Source organism: Aythya ferina (assembly GCF_964211825.1).
Source record: "Aythya ferina genome assembly, chromosome: 1".
NCBI lineage: Eukaryota > Metazoa > Chordata > Aves > Anseriformes > Anatidae > Aythya > Aythya ferina.
In genome coordinates, this window is record NC_140296.1 from 66,817,482 (window position 1) to 66,835,474 (window position 17,993).

Below are 17,993 nucleotides of genomic sequence, written 5' to 3' on the forward strand. Positions count from 1 at the left end.
TGTTCCATGTGCTTTTCCTGGCATTACTTGATGAAAGTACAAAGTCAACTACATAAAATTTTTATTTTTTTGATTTGAAAAAAGTTTTTAAAAAGTTCCCTTGAACACATCTGTGCAAGTAATGTTGCTACTTTAGGAGAATCTCAGTGTTTTGCACTTTATATTTTCTTTTCCAGTGCCTGCTGCCATTTAAGTCCTATCTGAAATCTCAGTCATTCCAGTGACACCACTATGAGAATATATGGAGGGAGCTCTGAGTTTTTAATTGTATATATTGACGTAATAAGTGTCTTATTACATTGCTGCTATGATGTCAGTAACTATCCTCAGAATTACTTATTGTAGTAACCTGTGTTTAATTTATCCTAGGAACTTAAGGCATTTTATTTTGTGTTACCTTCCCTTGTCTTGCTTGATAGATGCTTCAAAACATTCTTACCCTTAATTTCCTATCCTCTTTCTTTCCATGTCTTAAATAGATTTCAGTATTTATTTTTACCTAAAGCCACTCTTCTGTAAGTCAGCAATTTCTGTTTTGCAAGTACAGCATAGGTTAAAAGAAAAAAGGGAGGGAAGGTGCGACCTAAAAAACTAATGTATTTGAAATATTTTGTAATTTTTACTATGATTATTGGCTATACTAGGTAACAGATAACATTTGCCCTTCTAGAGTTGCTGCACTGTTTAAAGCTAAATTCTGTAAACATAAAAATTCAGTTTATACTGTACAGCTCACAGAATATTGCTTTTCTGCCTATAAAAGCTTCAGTCTCACTGTTTTTTATACATGAGTAAAAATGTGCTTTCCACAATGATTAAATATTTTTGTTTAATACTATTTTGAAAAATAGGTCTCCATATACACTAAATAAAAATGAAATCAAATATTTTCATTGAGAAATCTTTGGAAGGCTGTGATCTCAGGGAATTTACAACTGGTGTTATGGAAGGATTTTTATTTTTTTTTGTTAAATGTAGGCCAAAATGATTTTCAGAAGCGCTAACATTTCTTCTTGAAAAGACTCAGTTACAGATTTTTTTTTATTATTATTTTTAGGAATAGTAATAAAATGAAATTGTGTTCCACTTTTATCATTTTGTCACTGTGTTTTTTCTTCTCTTCCTCTGCTGAAACTATAGCATGAAATAGAAATGGTCAAGTTAATGTTAAAGAAGTGCATTTTTTTTTCTTTATGGACTAGCTGTTCCTTAAAATGATCATTTGAGTCTGTCTGCTTTTAATGTAAAAGGCAAAGAAGCAAACCAAGTGGCCTGACAGCGAATGAAAAAGAAGAAAAAAATGAAAACAAAGAACTTACCAGTTTTAAGATGGAATGCTTAAAGCTACTGTTCCTAGTGTGTGGAGACCATGTTTGCATCCCTCATGTTGCCATGGCCATGTAAGCAGCAAGTGATGAGTAAATGATGTCCCAGGAGAGGAGATGTGACTCCCCCTTTTAAGCTGAGGGAGAAGCAGTCGCAGCTATTTTTGACTACATTCTGCTGGGCTTTACTGAATTACTCAGCAGTTTCTTTGATCCAGTTGTGGTATCTGAACATAACAAAACCTCTAAATATGGACTAAACTGGAAAAATAAGTTTCAACCTGCAAATGACTGCAAAGTGAGATTTTTCCCTTACTCACTATTACTTTAGTTTTGGGTTAGTTTTCTTTGGTTTGGAGGCAGGGTTGATTATTTATTTATTTACTTACTTATTTACTTACTGCTTTTTCCTTTTGAAATTTTCACTTTTTTAACGTTGACCTTTATGATCAGCTAATGCTGAAGAAACCATATACTGAGCAGTATTTTTTCTGTAAAACAACTGGTAGTGTATGATAGGTACTCATTTTGTTGTTTTTAAATGATTAAATACATGTAAGATTTATTGTTGGTTTATGCTCTCTACATTCCAACGGATTTTTTATAAATCTATCAGTTCTGCATATTTATTTATTTTTGTGGTTGCTTTGTGTGTGTGATTTTTTTATTTTTTTTTTTACTCTGAATTTACTCAGCACAGACCCACCACAGAGGTCTGTACTGTTCTCATTTTCTAAGAACATGTTTCCTGAGGACCATATAATGCAGCTACAGTATTGCTTGTTTATTAGCTTGCTCGTCACTTCAAGCACTCATTAATTTCATTGAAATCAAGCAGACTGCATCCACTGTGGATATGTTCAAGCATTACCACTCCCCCCTCTTCCCCCCACCTCTTCCCCCCTTCAGTTAGGGGTGCTGTGGACTATCCCTGGGTAAGTAATGCTTTATAGCTTGGCACTTTGGAATTTGGAAACTGAAACTGTGCCATTGTTGCTATAATTTTGAAGACTCGTTCACAAAGAGATCATCAAGAGATGAATCTTGTAAGGAAGTTTATTATGGCCTGGACTTTGAGAATAAATTTATTTTGAGTGGAGGTCAGACCTTTTTCTCATAAAAATTAAATAGTTAATGGTGCTTCTTTTAAAATGAAGTCTTGAAAATTTCTGAGGCCAACTTAGAAAAGAAGCTAAATATTTAGTTACTTTTAATCCAACGTTAACATCAAAGAGCTATTTTTAAGAAATGCTTTGTAATTGGAGCTGCTCTTGCATTCTGTCAAGTCTATTAAACAAGGTGATAGCAATAATATGAAAAATAAATAAGCTGGGGTATTTAAAACACTTTTACCTTTCTGTGGCTAAAAATTACTTCTTGAAACAAAACCTTTGGCAGCTAGAGTGCTGTTGCAACTCATACAATACCAATGTGAACCTCAGCACATTCCAGATCATGAAACAGTGAGACTCACCAGATCAACCAGTGTAACTATTATTTTCCTCCTGCAATATTAGCCCCAGGTATCAAATGTCACAGGATAAAAATTCTTCTAAAGCTTCTCAGCCCTGTACACGGATTGTATCAGGGTTTGACTGCGTGAAGAAACAATGCTAGCTCAATATCCCATTGTGTTGTCCTATTAGAAGACCTGTCCAGCACCTGCAGAAGGAATTCTGGTGGAGAAAAGTCTCAAGTGGCACAGTGCAGTTTTCAGCCCCAAACCTGATTAACTCCCAAATGCTGAGGTACCCTTCAATTGTTAAGAGGAGAATTAAGCTGTAATATATATTTTAATAAAAAAATAAAATATCTACCAATTAGCAATTAGTCCTTCTTTCTCTTCAGGATTTAAATAGCACCTGAATAAGGTGAGTTAAGTAGTTCATTAATTCCCTCTGTACTGGATCCTAAAGCAGATCCTCATTCTCCTGCTTGGGCTTGATACCTCCTGCATCTTGTTTTCTGGGCTGTGCCTCCCGGCCTCTACTGTTGGCCTGGCTGGCACTGTGTGCTGCAGATGCTGTGTTTTAAGCAATCATAGTTTTATAGGACCAGAGCTCTTGCGGTACAAGCATGCCTCCAACCAATTTCAAAATCCTTCATCTCTTCAGGAGCTGGGGATGTTGGCAGAACCTAGACAGTTTTGGAAATGGTGACCAGCTGAAGCACTTCTTGCAGTGTCAGCCTTAAAAGGTTTCTGGTGTCTGGAACTGATGGACTTGGCATCTCTTGAAAAAGCTGGTGCAGAGTGAAATGTATTTACTTCCAGAGACCCCAAGGTACTATTCAGAACAGCATGCATGTTATTTTGGCCAAGTTTTCAACTCAGTTTGTTCCCCTATGTGATTTCTATGTGGCTTCAACAGAGAATGATATTCTTAAGTTTCTAAATTGTTATGCAGCAGGGTTATCTTCTGTTAAACACCTGTCATTTCAGTGGGCCTTGAATTACACTTCAGTACCAAGCAGTACAGCCCTTAAAATTTGGTCTCTTAAAGCAATTTATTCTTGTTTTCTCTTCCAAATATATGCTTAAACAGATAACTGGCTGTCTATCTACACTGTAGCCCTTGCTATACCTACTTTCTTATCCTATTTGCTTTCAATTGTATAGGCCTCAGAAGCTGAAGGGGAAAAGAAACTCCCAGAGAACCCTAATTCACAGTGTAACATATATTTTCTACTGTCTCATCCCTAAAATTGGACAGCTGGGCATTTATCAAGGCAGTAAAATATTGATACTACAGAGAGCACTGGGGAGTCCATATGGAAACAAACAACAACAACAAAAAGAAATGTGTGGATTTGGCATGTTTCCCAGCCAATGCTGAAGATCTGGTTTTCCGAAGTGAAAAGCGTGTCCCAAGTCAATACACGTTTTTCTCCATCAGATGGTGCTCGCGGACAGCTTTATTGGGCTTCTCGTTCTCTAGCAGACAAGCTTTCTTGGATACAACGTTAAGGTTTCTTATGCAAGCTGAATCTAGACGGGCACCTGGGGAAGAGGCAAAAGTGCTACTGAACTTGTTTACTCTTTGCAGGAGAGGAGAAGAAGAAAAAAAAAGAAAAAAAAAAAAAAAAAAAAAAAAGAGAGAGCGAGACAAACCGCAGACCAAAACCAGAGTATGAGTTGAATGAGGGGCTACCTGGGACATAGCCTGTGTCACCTGCAGCTGTCTTTGCTACTGAAAAGACCAGACAGGGAAGCAGTTCCCAAGGTGATGAGGTCTGTCCTAGCAGCACCAGAAAAGAGCCTGAAAGGGGTGGGAGGAGCAGTAGAGGGAAAGGGAGGCAGCACTTGCAAGGAGCCAGAGTCCCAGGAGATGTGATTCCGCATTGCAGTGTAACCATGCTGGAGGTTTACCTTGATGCTCCTCTTCTGAGGTTCTCGAAGTGCTTTGAAAAGGTAGCAAATTGCTGGTGTGTCTTGAAGCACCAAGAGCATATTTCATAAGAACAACCTCTACCTTTGTGTTTTTACAATGGGGAACCCAGTTCAAGTACCAATGATCTAAGCAAGTGCTGCACTAATGGACAACACAAGGAAAGCTGTCAGGTTCCTAAAACCTACATCCATTATTTAACATTGTGCCAATAAAACCAACAACCATTTTTTTTTAAAAAAAAACATGACATCTTTCCCCAATTACTTGGTCATTACCAGCACATGAAGGAGAAAGCTCCACAGAGAATAAACTAAATGTCAATGTGCAACATTGTACATTTATTTATTTGGTCAGATTTCAGATGGACCTGCTATAAAACACCTGGTCTAAACAGTCCCATCTGCAGAGAGGTTTCGGAACTGAAATCCAAACTTAAGGCTTTCTTATTTAATTGTGATATCAGTAATGCAGTGATAGAGTACTTGCTGGCAGTTTTACAGTTGAAATATATTTTCCTGCAGAAATACATTCAAATTTGTTTTTAAAGCTTACTGACTTCGTTAGAACCTGGTTTTATTTCCAGACAAGATATGATCATTAAAGGGTAGACAAATATTGCCTTCCACAAAAATCATTTTTTGAGAATAGCCATGAACACCTGACTGAGATTTCTAGGGTTCACCTAGTCATCTCTCTGCAGCTTAAAATTTGCATTTGACAAACAGCAGAAATTACATAGCCTGAACAGAGGAAAAAGATTAAAAGATGTGACAATAAAAGAGTTCAGGCAGGTTTGACATTTTAAATACATACATCAAATGAATATTTTGGAAAAGCTATTAAGTGAAGGAAAGTCATTATCCCTATTTATAAAACTCATTTACCAGCCCGCCCACAAACCTTTGAAAGAAATTTACCCTGTGATTTTAAAAGGAAATTTGATTTTTAATAGTTCTTTCAAAATGAGCCTAAATTTAAAAAAAAAAAAAAAAAAAAGTAAATCTTATTGCCCACAGATTTAGAAATGTGCTAACGAAAAAAAAAAAAAAAAGTTATGATTTCACAGTGTACATTCTTAACTGAAAGTTATGAATCTTGTAACAAGAAGAATGAAAATGATTTTTGCATTGTGCTGAAATGTGTATCTGTGCTGAAGAAAGCTCAAAACTTAAGATAAAGTGGGACAGAAAGTGCAAATTCCTGAGAGCTATTAAGTATCATTTATTTTAATGCACCCTCCCTTCTCATATGCACTCAGATGACAGCCATTTACGCTAGGGTGAAGAAAGTCTGCATTTCTTATGGGTTTTAGTAAGGTGCACCGTGACTGCAAGTGATTCCAGAGCTCTGTGGTGCTACTTTGACTGTACAAACAAATCAGAAGGAACATTTGTGTTCCTTGGAGTGCATAGTCCAAAGAAAAGATGATCCTTCCCCCTTATAAATGAAGAAACAGTAAAACAAGTTGACCAGGTTCACAAGCATGAGTGAAGGAGCTTTCTTGAACCTCGGTGGTCCCAAAACTCAAACAGGGCACTGCTGGCTTCATCTATGTGCAGTGCTCTACAACTATTCTACTGCTGTGTTTGCACTGCCATGGAAAAGCTAAGGTGCAAAAAGCAATTTTGAACAGTAACATTTTTTATCTACTTGAAGTCTCTTTTTAGGGCTTCTGGTGTCCTTTTAAGTGCTCTAGTCTTGTTGACATTAGTCAGAATCAAGGTTCAGATTTCAGTGAGAATTCAGATTTCCCTTGGCGATTCGCAGTACCATTCAAAGGCTACATATTGCCAAAATTAAAAAAGTAAAAATTCAAGCTATTCAGGTCTTGTCTCTGTTGCAGCTTCTCTCTATAAACTGTGCAATTCTGTTCCAACAGTTTACTCCTTCTCTTCTTCCTGTTTGCACATCACAGCTCTTGCAACAAACTGGGTTCCAGGAATATGCTTATTCTTCTTATGAAGTCTATATGATAGGTGCATTGTGCAATTTTCAGTGTTACTCATATTAAAGCTCTGGTTAAAACAAATATTATTTGATCATAAATAAAACCTGAAATGATATAGGTTTTTGTAAAGAACCCCTTCATCACTGGACTTTCATGATTTTCTATGGATATCTGGGTATTGAACTTGCATGACTTGGTTCCACAGGAGATGATGTGATAAGGCACATTTCCATCCTATCTTAATAGTGGATTTAATGTAATTAAAGCATTGCCATAAGTTATTTATAAAAAGAGATATTTTTTTAATGTCCTCAGTTTTGCAATTGCTCCAGTATTCCTTTCACTTAGTTAATGGCATTGGCTTTGTCCAAATGGAAATGCTTAGATCCACATTAAGGTTTGTTTTCTCTTTAATGGATCCCACTGTCTGATCAGATAGTTTAGAATCTTAACTTGATATGCCCACTGCTTATTACCGATAGTTCAGTTTCTGCTGTATTCAATATGGCTGGTTCTCAGGCTTATTTCTCTGTCTTTCCCCTTGTGATGCTTGCCTAACCAATCGTGGTGGTGGTATAGGTCTTGCTGACCCATGGTCTGCAGTCAAATCTTCCCTGCTCAAAGTGCCAAATCTTGGTCTCGTCAGCAGTGGCTGCCTGAACCCAATGGACGGCTGAGGCAGACTGCCTGGCTCCTGCTGCTCTCCTCGTCCGTTCTGGCTCCCATCGACTTCATTCTTCCACTCCATCCTTAACTCAGACGGTGGCCGCTGCTGCCTCAGTCTCTGTTCTCTTAAGATTTTCCCTGCTCTGGGTCTTAAATTGAGCACCGTGGTAGTGGCATCCATTTCAGAGTCACTGCTGTCACCCACTGTTGATTGAAAACAAAATTAAAATTTGACAGAGAAACGAGATACTCTCATCCTCACATCCCGTAAGAGGCACTTCCAGGGCACTGCACTTATAGGCACTCTAGAAACTTGACTTTGGAAAAGTAGCATCAGTGTTCCACCAAGCAAAGGGCAATGACCAGCTGGGAGGAAACATCCCATCCTTATTACACCTAAGATAAGATATCAAAGAAAAATACAGGGCAAATCTCACAGCTTGCAAGTGCCACAAACTCCTTCATCTCCTCACAGTAAGGTAGAAAATGGCCAAGCTGGAAAGCTGGCGTAACCATTCAGGGAATACTCTTAAATGATAACTATCAGGTAAACTCAGCTGGAAACATTTCGGGTGTGTGCATGTGCAATATATTTTCCCCCGCAGACTATTTTTTTAATTAATGAACATCTTCATCAAAACTTGCACACTTCAGTCATTTGGTAATCATTTTAACAATCGTTTATGAATGACTCAGATTTGTTCTTAGGCTCACGTCAGATATAGTGTTTTAAATGAATCAAAGCAAAGATTTGCATATTGTGCAACTGTCATAAGAGCAACTTCCATTAGTAACCTACATGTTATTTCTTTTAAATAGGTGAGGAAGAGGTCAACAGAATATATCACTATATAATTGTCCATTCACCCAGATAATTTTATATCAAGGAAGGTCTTCATCATACTGTGTTTTTAGGCTTTTCTTCTCCTAAATATGTCATATGATATATATTTTTGACAATTGAATAATCTGGAGGCATTTTTCCTCTTTAATATCTAATTCTAGGTGACAGTAGGTGACCTCTGTAGACATAACTATAGAATAAAATGCATCCTACATTCAGGAGAGCAAAGATGTAATTAACAGCAAAGACTAACAATACAGACAATAACAATACAAAGGTCTATTGTTAAATTAATTTGGAAGAGGGGGAGTCTAATTGGGCTGGGATGTTGTCAGGACATTTTAGTGAATGTGCAGAGATTTAAACTTCTCAACAAAAGATCTAGATGGTTGCTTGGCATGAAAGGGAATGTTCCTGAGCATGATATAGCCATTGTAATGAAATTAGTAGCAAATAAAAGTAACGTATAGAGTTGGCAAAGTTTTCACATCAAATTGTTGCCTTCCTCCAGATTTTTTTTCATTTTTTTTAATTTTTTTTTTTAGAAACCAAGAACTCCAAAATGAATCACTTGTGAGTTTAGGCATAAAAATAAATAAATAAACATTTAATGCGTAAACCACAGACTTTTGAGATGTTCTTCATGAGATTTATAAATCAGACATCATGTCCTCATTTTCCTTGCTAGTTTGGTTCTCAAGGCACTGTCATCTGCTCTGACCCCAGTAAGAAAAGAAACCACACAGGGTCGCAGCCCAAGAGGGAGATCTGGGTATTATTGAATAAAGATGTGGAGAATAAGCAATGAACAGAGTTTCTGGTGCAAGTGTCTCAGGCTACTGCTTGCTCACATGAGGAGATGTGCTGTGAGGACCATGCTGCTACAGCATTTGAACTGAGAAAGCCCCACAAGATTGTTTATTGGGGCATTTCTCTGCACTAAAATGCCTGCTTTAGAACCCATCATTTTTAATGCTCCAAGACCCCTGCTAAATATCCAGCACCTACAAATATTCTGTGAAGGCATTAACTCTAGAATGAGAGCACTGCACATGAAGTAGTTAAAATTCATTTCAGTATTAACATACTGACTTCTTTACATTGTCCCTGGGAAAGCTTTCCTTTTATGTAGGCAAGATGAGTGCAGCACAGTAAGAGAGCAGAAAATTTTCCATTACCTCTGGAAGATGTTTTATTTCTTACACGTAGTTTCTCTGGGAGTTTAGTGTTTTTAGGAAGTGAAAGAAATCTTTTTGTATTTGCAGCAGCAGCCTGTTCAAAGAAATAAGTGAAATGTTAAGTTACAGCAAAAGGAAGTACCTCCATAGTGTATGTTAAGATAAACAACCGAGGCTTGAACAGACTTAGGTAGCTAAAGGGCTAGAGAGTAGTTTGGGATTAGCTAATACGTGATCTTTTACTACACACTCAATTAACACTTACTTCTGGTTGAGGTCTGTGCTAAGGTAAGGACTGGGTATTCTCAAGCAGCTTAATCAAAGCAGAGCCTAGTGCTATGCCCTCTGAGATCAGAGTTAAATATATGCTCTCTGACCTCAACCTTACCTGTACACATTTTCCAGAGGAAGGCAAAGCGTCGTTTTATGCAATTTCAGTCTGGAACCTTATTAGTCAGCTACAAAAATTAGCTTGAGACTGAAGCTTGGGCACCAGAAGTAATCTGTATTCTGATCCTGCAAACACCTTATACATATAAATGACTTTTATAGTTGACTAGTCACACTAGTTGACGAGGAAGTTAGGCACCAGTGTGACCATTTACCAGTGCAGGGCATAAAAGCCTTGTTTTCCCAAGACTAAGCTCTAAAGTCCCTGGGTGCAGAGCACACCTCTGGCGTGCTCTGGTGAACACTTCCTGGAACATACGAGGTACTTTCCAAGACAGGGTGATTTTTAAAAAGTCAGAGATTTCTCAAGGGTATCCTTTCTCTCATTTGTATATGAAGATCTGTTTAAAACCTTTATGATCTACCAGCTCTCCCCTGCCTGCACCACCATCACTGCATACGCAAAGGGAGTGTGTAAGGAAAATCTACTTTCCATGAGACATTTTTCATCTTTCGATATTTTTGTGCTTCTCAGGACCACTTCTGTAGTCTGGCCACGTGCACCAGGCACGAACCTACAGATAACACTTCCTTGTGTAGTGTATTTATTCAAGGATTATTTTTTTAAAAATAACAGTCTGTGCATTTTAAAAAGTTGTCAGACACCATCTTTCTCTCTGCCCCCAAAAATGACTCAGTCCTGCTAAGTGTCTCCAGTATTCCTTCTAAAAAATCAACATATGGTACTGTGGTTGAGAACAACAACACAAAGATCATTCAGAAACAGACTTATCGCCACTCATGCCACAGGTCACCAAGGTAATGATCACAAATGGGATGCAGTACTTATTGTAGACATCATTATTAGCAGCCTCAGTAGCTGAAGGACATATACATGTATATCAATGAAGTCGCTAAGTGTTCTTGTAACATGAAAATACATGTTTATAGGGTGGTTAATTTCCCTCAAAGCTAAAATGGACGTATCAGCTTCTCTATTGTTGCTCTGTTTGGAAGGTCTGAAGTTTACATTGATGGCATAAAAAGATTGCTTCAGAATCAAATGTCAACACAACATGTCATTTCTTGCAGATAGAGGGGTTTTTCCTATCCTGTGTCAAAACCTGAAGTCCTGACCACTTTTTAAGAATCCTAAGGAAATGATGACAGTTTTCAAATTGAGTGCTCACCCTGTCAAACTTGACCAAAAGTTCTCCTCTTTCCCATATTTTGGAGCATACTGTAAGTAGTTTGACTGTCTCAAAGTCATTTTCTACCTTAACCATCCACTCTTCATCAAAATACTGACAGAATTCTGATCATGACACACAAGTACACTGTGTATGGAACCTGCTCAGCTCCTCTGAGATAAAATCATAGCAGCACATCCCACTCTTAAATTCCACAGTATTGAAGGTTTTCTGAAGGAGTCAATGCAAACTAAGGGCCCCAAGTGTACAACTGAGGGTGTAAGTGTGACATTATATGTGCTGTTGTCTTTCAGATTTGGGATTTATTTCTTCTGCATTTCAGATTTTGTTCTGCATGGCATTCAGCTACTGAGAGCTGTTTTCTATAAATCAACTAAAATGCAAGTACCGGTCTTTCTCTTGACAGGCTGTTAGTTTTCCTTAGGCTCTCTCTAAGGCTGTGCCGGCGACGGATCAGAATTTCTTTGGCCTGCTTCTCATTTGCATCTGCAGCCAGGCTATGTCGGTTATATGACATTGTCTGAAACAGAAAAGCAGTGATTACATTCTGAAAAGAACAATGTCAAATGTTGAGCTGTATGAACAATACAAAATAGGATTTTTGCTTTAATATTTTAATAACCACCATAAATCCTTGCAAACAAAATCATATTAAAGATGATTAAGAACAAGAATACTAATTATGCTGGCATTTTTTTTTAGTCAGAGGCTTCGTAAGCAGCTGCTTGTTTTTTAAGCCTGCTGATATTTGTAATGAAACAGAAATTGCAGAAAGCTGACTTAATACAGTGTTTACCCCCATGTTGTACTAGCTCAGTCAATGTCAATGGAGGATGCACATTTGAAAGTGATAAGATGAGTCACCTAGAGGGAAGTCATTTTTACCTCCAGCAAGTTGAAGCAAGCTCCAGTTTTGAATGTTTTCCAAGGGCGCAGACATTCAAACTACTTAGCCACAGGAGGGTAAATGTGAAATGTCCTTTTGCTTTTATTTCACTGTTTTTCCAGCTCATCACCTCTGCTCTTAATACAAACAACTTCACAACTGGAGGCAAATGGGAAATCTAATCCCATATCATGAAGTGACCAAAATACTTATAGAAGTGGGGCAAGGTTGGATTGAATTTGCACCTATTTTCCTTTTTAAGTAATGGAAGTATATTGCAGGTAATATGAGAAAAACATTAAGTTTCATCAATAGTATAAGATCAAGTAAGCAATTTGCATGAAGGATCACAAATATGTTGCTCTACATATGACAGCAGATTTGTAGACAAGAGAAGTAAATAACAGGATTAATTATTATGCTGCAGTAAAGCAGATGCTGTGCTGGCCCAAAGATGTCATAGAACCATAGAATATCCCAAGCTGGAAGGGACCCACAAGGAGTCCAGGTCCTGGCTCCACACAGCACAACCTGAATCAGACCCTATGTCTGAGAGCAGTGTCCAAACACTGCCTGAACTGCAGCAGGCTTGGTGCTGTGATCACTGCCCTGAGGAGCCTCCTTTATGGCACAACAAAGCTTCAGGAGCAAACCCTGCTCAAAGGTGAACCCAAGACCCAGAGGTCCAAATTCACCACACTACAGTCCTCTAATATTTAATTAGCACCTGAGCTGACAGTACCGTAAATGGAGTGAAAAAAAGGAAGACTGAAAAAGCAGAAAACTAATAAGTATATTCAAAAAGTAGTGGGTATTTAGGTATGAAAAGCTTTATTCTTACTCGATGTCGTATTTGGTAGAGATTCTTTGTTAGAATTTCCCGCATGTTTTCCATTTCAGCGGGAGACAATGGCTTTATTTTTCCTTCATGATATTCACTGTGGCAGAATAAAAATAATTAATTGAATAAATAAAGAAATGAAACAAAACAAACAGGAAAATACATGAAAGAGAGAGAGGGGGAAAGAATATTTATTTTTATGATTGGAAATTACATTTGAACTGTTTTCTTTGCTAGAGTTGGAAACAGCATTTTAAAACAACTGAGGAAGAGGTAAAAATGTACCAGGTAAGAATGAAACCTTGATCTCATTTGAGTCAGGTGCTAAGGCTCAAAACCCACTCTCCAAAACTTGGTATTGCTTTCACTAAATTGTAAATTTGACTAAGACACTTTTCAAAATGTCCCTCAGGCTTCCCTTGTAGTTCCTTGTAGCAGATGTGCAGGCACTGGTTTAAATCCAGCTCAGTACTATGCAGCAAATCAATGTTCCCTGTGAGCTGCATGCAGCTGCCCTTGTAAAACTACACGCTCCGGAAGACTGAGGCTTACTGAGTGCTTTTTATGTGAGCTGCAAGTGAAACGCTCCGGTTTCATGTCTGCTTACTGTTCATGTGATGTTAGGACACAAAGTGCCCTAAGTTAAAATGATTATCTTGCCTATGGACTGTGAAATACATTACACAACCCCACCACAATGTTCAGCCACACTGGCCTAGCTGGCTTACCTGAGAGACACTGACGATGGGACTTTGCTGATCATTCCACTCTCTGCCATCTCGATGGCATGCTTTATTTCCAGCTTCTTGTACAAAGAAACAATGCTGGATTTGGGCTGGTTCTCCCGGATGAGAAGTCTTCGCAGGTATTTATTGTCAAACTTTTTAAACCTGTATGAGAGGCAAACCAATCCAACTACTTAATTTCAACAATGCATAGCTGAGGAAAGCTGCTATACTGTAGCTAAAGTGATTGTGAAGGAGTTTATTCCCTTGGAGTATGTGTATATTAAGAATTTAGGGCTGGATAACACTTAATCAAGGGTCAAGTTCATCCTTGTTTCAGATAGTCTTAACCTATGTTTTGGTTCATCTGTTAAAGCACATGGTCCCTGGCAGCAACATTTAACTTTTAGGTACTACGTGTTATTGGACATTATTGTTTCTAATTCTTCGTTTTCACTGAGACAAAGGGAACATTAAATATTTACTGTAATAACAACTAAAAAGTCTACATTTGCACCCACTGCTTTTTCCTTTGAAATTTTAGCTTGCTCTTATAAAACTTCAGAAGTTCTCCTTTTCTCTAAAGCAACCACAACTCTCTTGGATGCTTAGTGAAAAAACATTGATTAGAGCCAGGGTAACTTTGTTTGTCAGAAAATATTCTGCCCTCCAGTCATTCTGAAATTATTCTTGAATTTCAGTCAGAAGTGTTTCTGAAGGTCAGAAAGAGGTGGGACTCTCCTTTGCTCCATAATCTGTTGGTTAAAGATCTCACACAGACTGGAGGAGAACCAGGCTAAGTAAAAAAGAATTGTACCCATGTTATCCATCTGTCAGGAACACATCCTCTGTCATGCCCTCTAATCATTTGGAGAGGGATCTTCTCAGCCTCTCCTGCTGATGCTCTTTCCTCTGTACAAAACACTTAAATTCTTATTGGAGCAGTGACTGGAAGGTGGGTGAGCAATGCCCATGCTTTGGGGTTGAAGGATTTGGGTGAAAAAGAATGTACTTCTGCAAAAATGGGGTTAGATCCAAACAAATGATGATGATGATGATTCAGCAGCTAAACTGAACACATGAATAATTCAGGTATAGCCAGTGGTAATCTTCTTAACTGACACTAAGTCCTAAATAATACCATCAGGAACTGTGGAACTGCCTGCCATTAAGATCTCTCATGCACCTCATGCCAGCCAGTGCCTTGATCTTCCTAGAGGAAGTCCCAGAACTTTTGTTTGTTTCTCATCAACTAGGGAACTAACCCCGCACTTAACACCACAGAGGCATACAATTTGCAGCAGCATCCTGAGCAGGAAAGCCAGCTTGGGATGAAAAGCTCAGCAGACATACAGGAAATGCTCTGAAACTGTCAGAAATAGGGAGATTACACTCATCCTCAGAAGGTAGAATACTTTACCCTGGGATCAGAGGGCTATACTTTTTCCCAGCTGGAGATTTTGTCCTGTTTGCTTGTGGTTTAGTTAAAAAGACATTGTTTTTCTGCCTTCTCTTTGTAACCCACACGTTCTAAAAACAACCACCCGCTTTCAAGAATAAAATGCCGAAAATGAAATCTGATGCCCAACAGCCTCTATTTGTTGCTGCGGAGCCAGTTTAGTTTCCCATGTATAACAAAGAGTTTTAAATGACATTCTTACTTATCTCTCCAAAAATTGTGACCCCAGTGTCCACACACATCTTCAATTCCCGTCTTCACATGATCAAAGAACTAAAGGGGAAATGTTGGATCATTACACAAATTTACAGACATAATTTGGTTTGCCCTTAGATATTATGCTTCAACTTCAAAACAGAAAAGCCTGGTCAGAATTCAGGACAATGCTTGAATTTAACAAAATGCAACTAAATAATGTTAACTAAATTCAGTCTAAACAAACAAGTGCAGGCTTGGCTTATGGATATTGAAAGGAGTCTGTCCTTGCCTCCATTCAAATGCCACGGAGGGCAGCATGATCTCAGAGCTGGATTCTGTTCTTCTCCCTGGGAGCTCCATCAGCTCACAGCCCCAGAAGAATTAAAGTCAGCTGCCAATCTCCACGTCAATCTTGCTGATCTCCTATCTAAATCTGGAGGTAATTTGTTTTTCCTATATTTTCAGTTCTTTTATGTTCCGTAACCAGTTGGGGCTATGCCTGTGCCTTCTTCAGGGACTTCCCCAGGCTTGACAGTGAGCCAGGTATGACTTTGTGGAGGAGACAGGCTGAAAGGGCAGGAGATCCCCATACCAGCACTTGCCCTTCTGGATACACAGGATAGAGCAGCAAGAACCAGCATCAGCTCCTGAGCTCCTATTTCAGAGGACTATGGTCCAACATCACCTCAAAACATCCTGAGCCCCCAGTATTAGAACCATGCTCTTCCTTACTCTATTACCAATTACAAAAGGATGAGCCAGTCCATCTAAGATTTCACTGGATCCCCAGAGGTGGCTCACAAACAGTTGTGCTCTTGATTCAAGTACCATAGCAGGGGGTCTCTAAAATTCAGAGGGAAATCCTGATAGTTTTGTGCAAAAAGTAAGTTCTAGACGTACTAGATGTCTAGATTTGGTTCTTTACTGAATGTCACCCTTATTATTCCTCAATTTGGAATTTAAAACCACCTACCGCAGGTATGCTGTAAGTAGAAATACATTCAAGAACATGCACAGCTAATGAGCCACAATAATTAGACATACACATACCAAATACAAATCCACTGAGAGGTTGGTGATGTGAGAGTTAGGGAAGTTTAAATGTGTCTTTAGAAGGAGTTTACATATGTTTAATTAGACTAACTCAAACACAATGTAATGTAATTAAATTGCCAAAGGTTTCTAATGTAGTCAAGTTCTAAAATAACACATGTCCTAAGAGAAACAAATCACAAGAAGATAACTTACTTCAACAAGTAACAAAACAAGGTGAAGATTCCCAAATAATGATACATAACTATGATAATTTTGATAATGATAAAAATTTAAATATAAGCTTTACAGTTGTTGTGCTTAGAACAGCCATAGAAAAGAAATCTTAAAGAGTGCATTTATTTCTGTAGTACTGTATGTTAAATCTCTCATTTTCAAAGTCATTAGGAATTTTATCTATATGAAGGTTTCATCTGTAACACAAAAGGTGCAACATACCCTGTTATAAATTTCTTCACTGACAGCAGGCTGCTTTTTATTTGACCTTTTGACATCAAGAAACTCCACCAGTGGACGAATTGTTATTCCCTGTAAAGAAAAAAGAAAATATTTCTGTGTTTTTCCATAAAAATAAAAGAAAAACAAAACCTTTTGGTCTTTTGCATCTCTGTCAGAGCAGTGAAAATGGCTGTGGATAACTTTTTTAACTCCAAAAATTTTCTTACTTCAGGTACTCAAATATGTCTCAACAGTAGCACGAAAATTGTTATTGAATGGCTTTAGACCAGACCCATGACACCAAGATTTTTGTTAAATATGTATCCATGTTATACTACTCTCAAAGAAAGAACAAATGCTTTGGCTGCCCCTAAATGATATTTTGAACCATTATTTGTGGAAGAATTTACATCATGGTTTATTTGTATAGGCACACTGACACAGGAGAGAGAAATGAATCTAATGGTGTTGAGATCAGCCCCTACTATCCCAGACAACCATGTCATGTATTTCTATTCATAAATGAATCAAGCTTTATCTCAAAAGTAGTTAGGTTTCTTTGCCCCATTGCTCATACTGGAACACTCCTCCTGAACCTCATTGTTCTGATAATTAGAAAGCTGCTTCTTAATTACATCATGGTCACTTTGTACCACTTTGTTCTTGTGCCAACATTGTCTTTTTGGCTTGAACAGTGTTCCTCCTTCTCTGGTGTTCACTCCCTGATATAAACAGTAATTACATTCCCTCTTCTCCTTCATTTTGCTGAGGCCAAGACATTCTGGTCTCCTTTCACACAACAGGCTTACCAGTCCCATGATCAGTCTAGAACATTACTTTGTTTTCTCCTGGAAATACCTGTCTCAGTATGTCTTGACATCACATTTGCCTTTCTTCTGTCCGTATTGCATTGGTGGCTTAAACTCCACACCATTATCAATTAGTATACCTGTGTCTTTTTCCCTATTTTTTTTTTTCAGAATGAAAGGTCCCCATTTCATAAGAGAAATCCATAGTAAGAAAGTCATTGCACAAACACATTTGTACTTACTACTGTTAAATTTCATTATATTTCTATCATATTGGTCCTATCTGTTCTCCTTTTCCTAGCTGCTTCCCCATTAAGTTGTCACCTTCTGAAGTCTGTCATCAAAAACCATCAGCACCAAAAAGTTCCTCTGTCAATAACAAGAATATTAAACAAAACCATCCCCAGGAACCATCCTTTGAGGAGTTCTATCTCATCAGCCTCATCTGTCCAGGATGGTCAAACCCGGGAGCAGGTACCTAAAGAGGCTGGGGTATCTCCATCCATGCAGATATGCAGAACCCAACTGGCCATCACCCTGAGCAACCTGATTGAGCTCTTGCAGGTGGCCCTATTGTGGGCATGGGGCTGGACTAGAGTCCCTCTGAGGGACTCTAGTCCAGCCCCATGCCCA

At 38.3% G+C, this 17,993-nt stretch overlaps 1 protein-coding gene across 1 annotated transcript in view; it reads right to left on the reverse strand.

The window, feature by feature from the left end:
• Positions 1–5,031: 5,031 nt before the first annotated feature.
• The window catches only part of SLC9A2 (solute carrier family 9 member A2), a 34,536-nt gene continuing 21,574 nt past the window's right edge, over positions 5,032–17,993 (reverse strand). The window contains exons 6-12 of the mRNA XM_084505613.1: positions 16,552–16,641; positions 15,065–15,135; positions 13,407–13,568; positions 12,679–12,775; positions 11,340–11,471; positions 9,351–9,444; positions 5,032–7,532 (exon numbers count right to left, since the gene is read on the reverse strand). Coding sequence (XP_084361739.1) covers positions 7,162–7,532; positions 9,351–9,444; positions 11,340–11,471; positions 12,679–12,775; positions 13,407–13,568; positions 15,065–15,135; positions 16,552–16,641 — 1,017 coding nt within the window. The 3' untranslated portion in view covers positions 5,032–7,161. The remainder of the gene's footprint in view (positions 7,533–9,350; positions 9,445–11,339; positions 11,472–12,678; positions 12,776–13,406; positions 13,569–15,064; positions 15,136–16,551; positions 16,642–17,993) is intronic.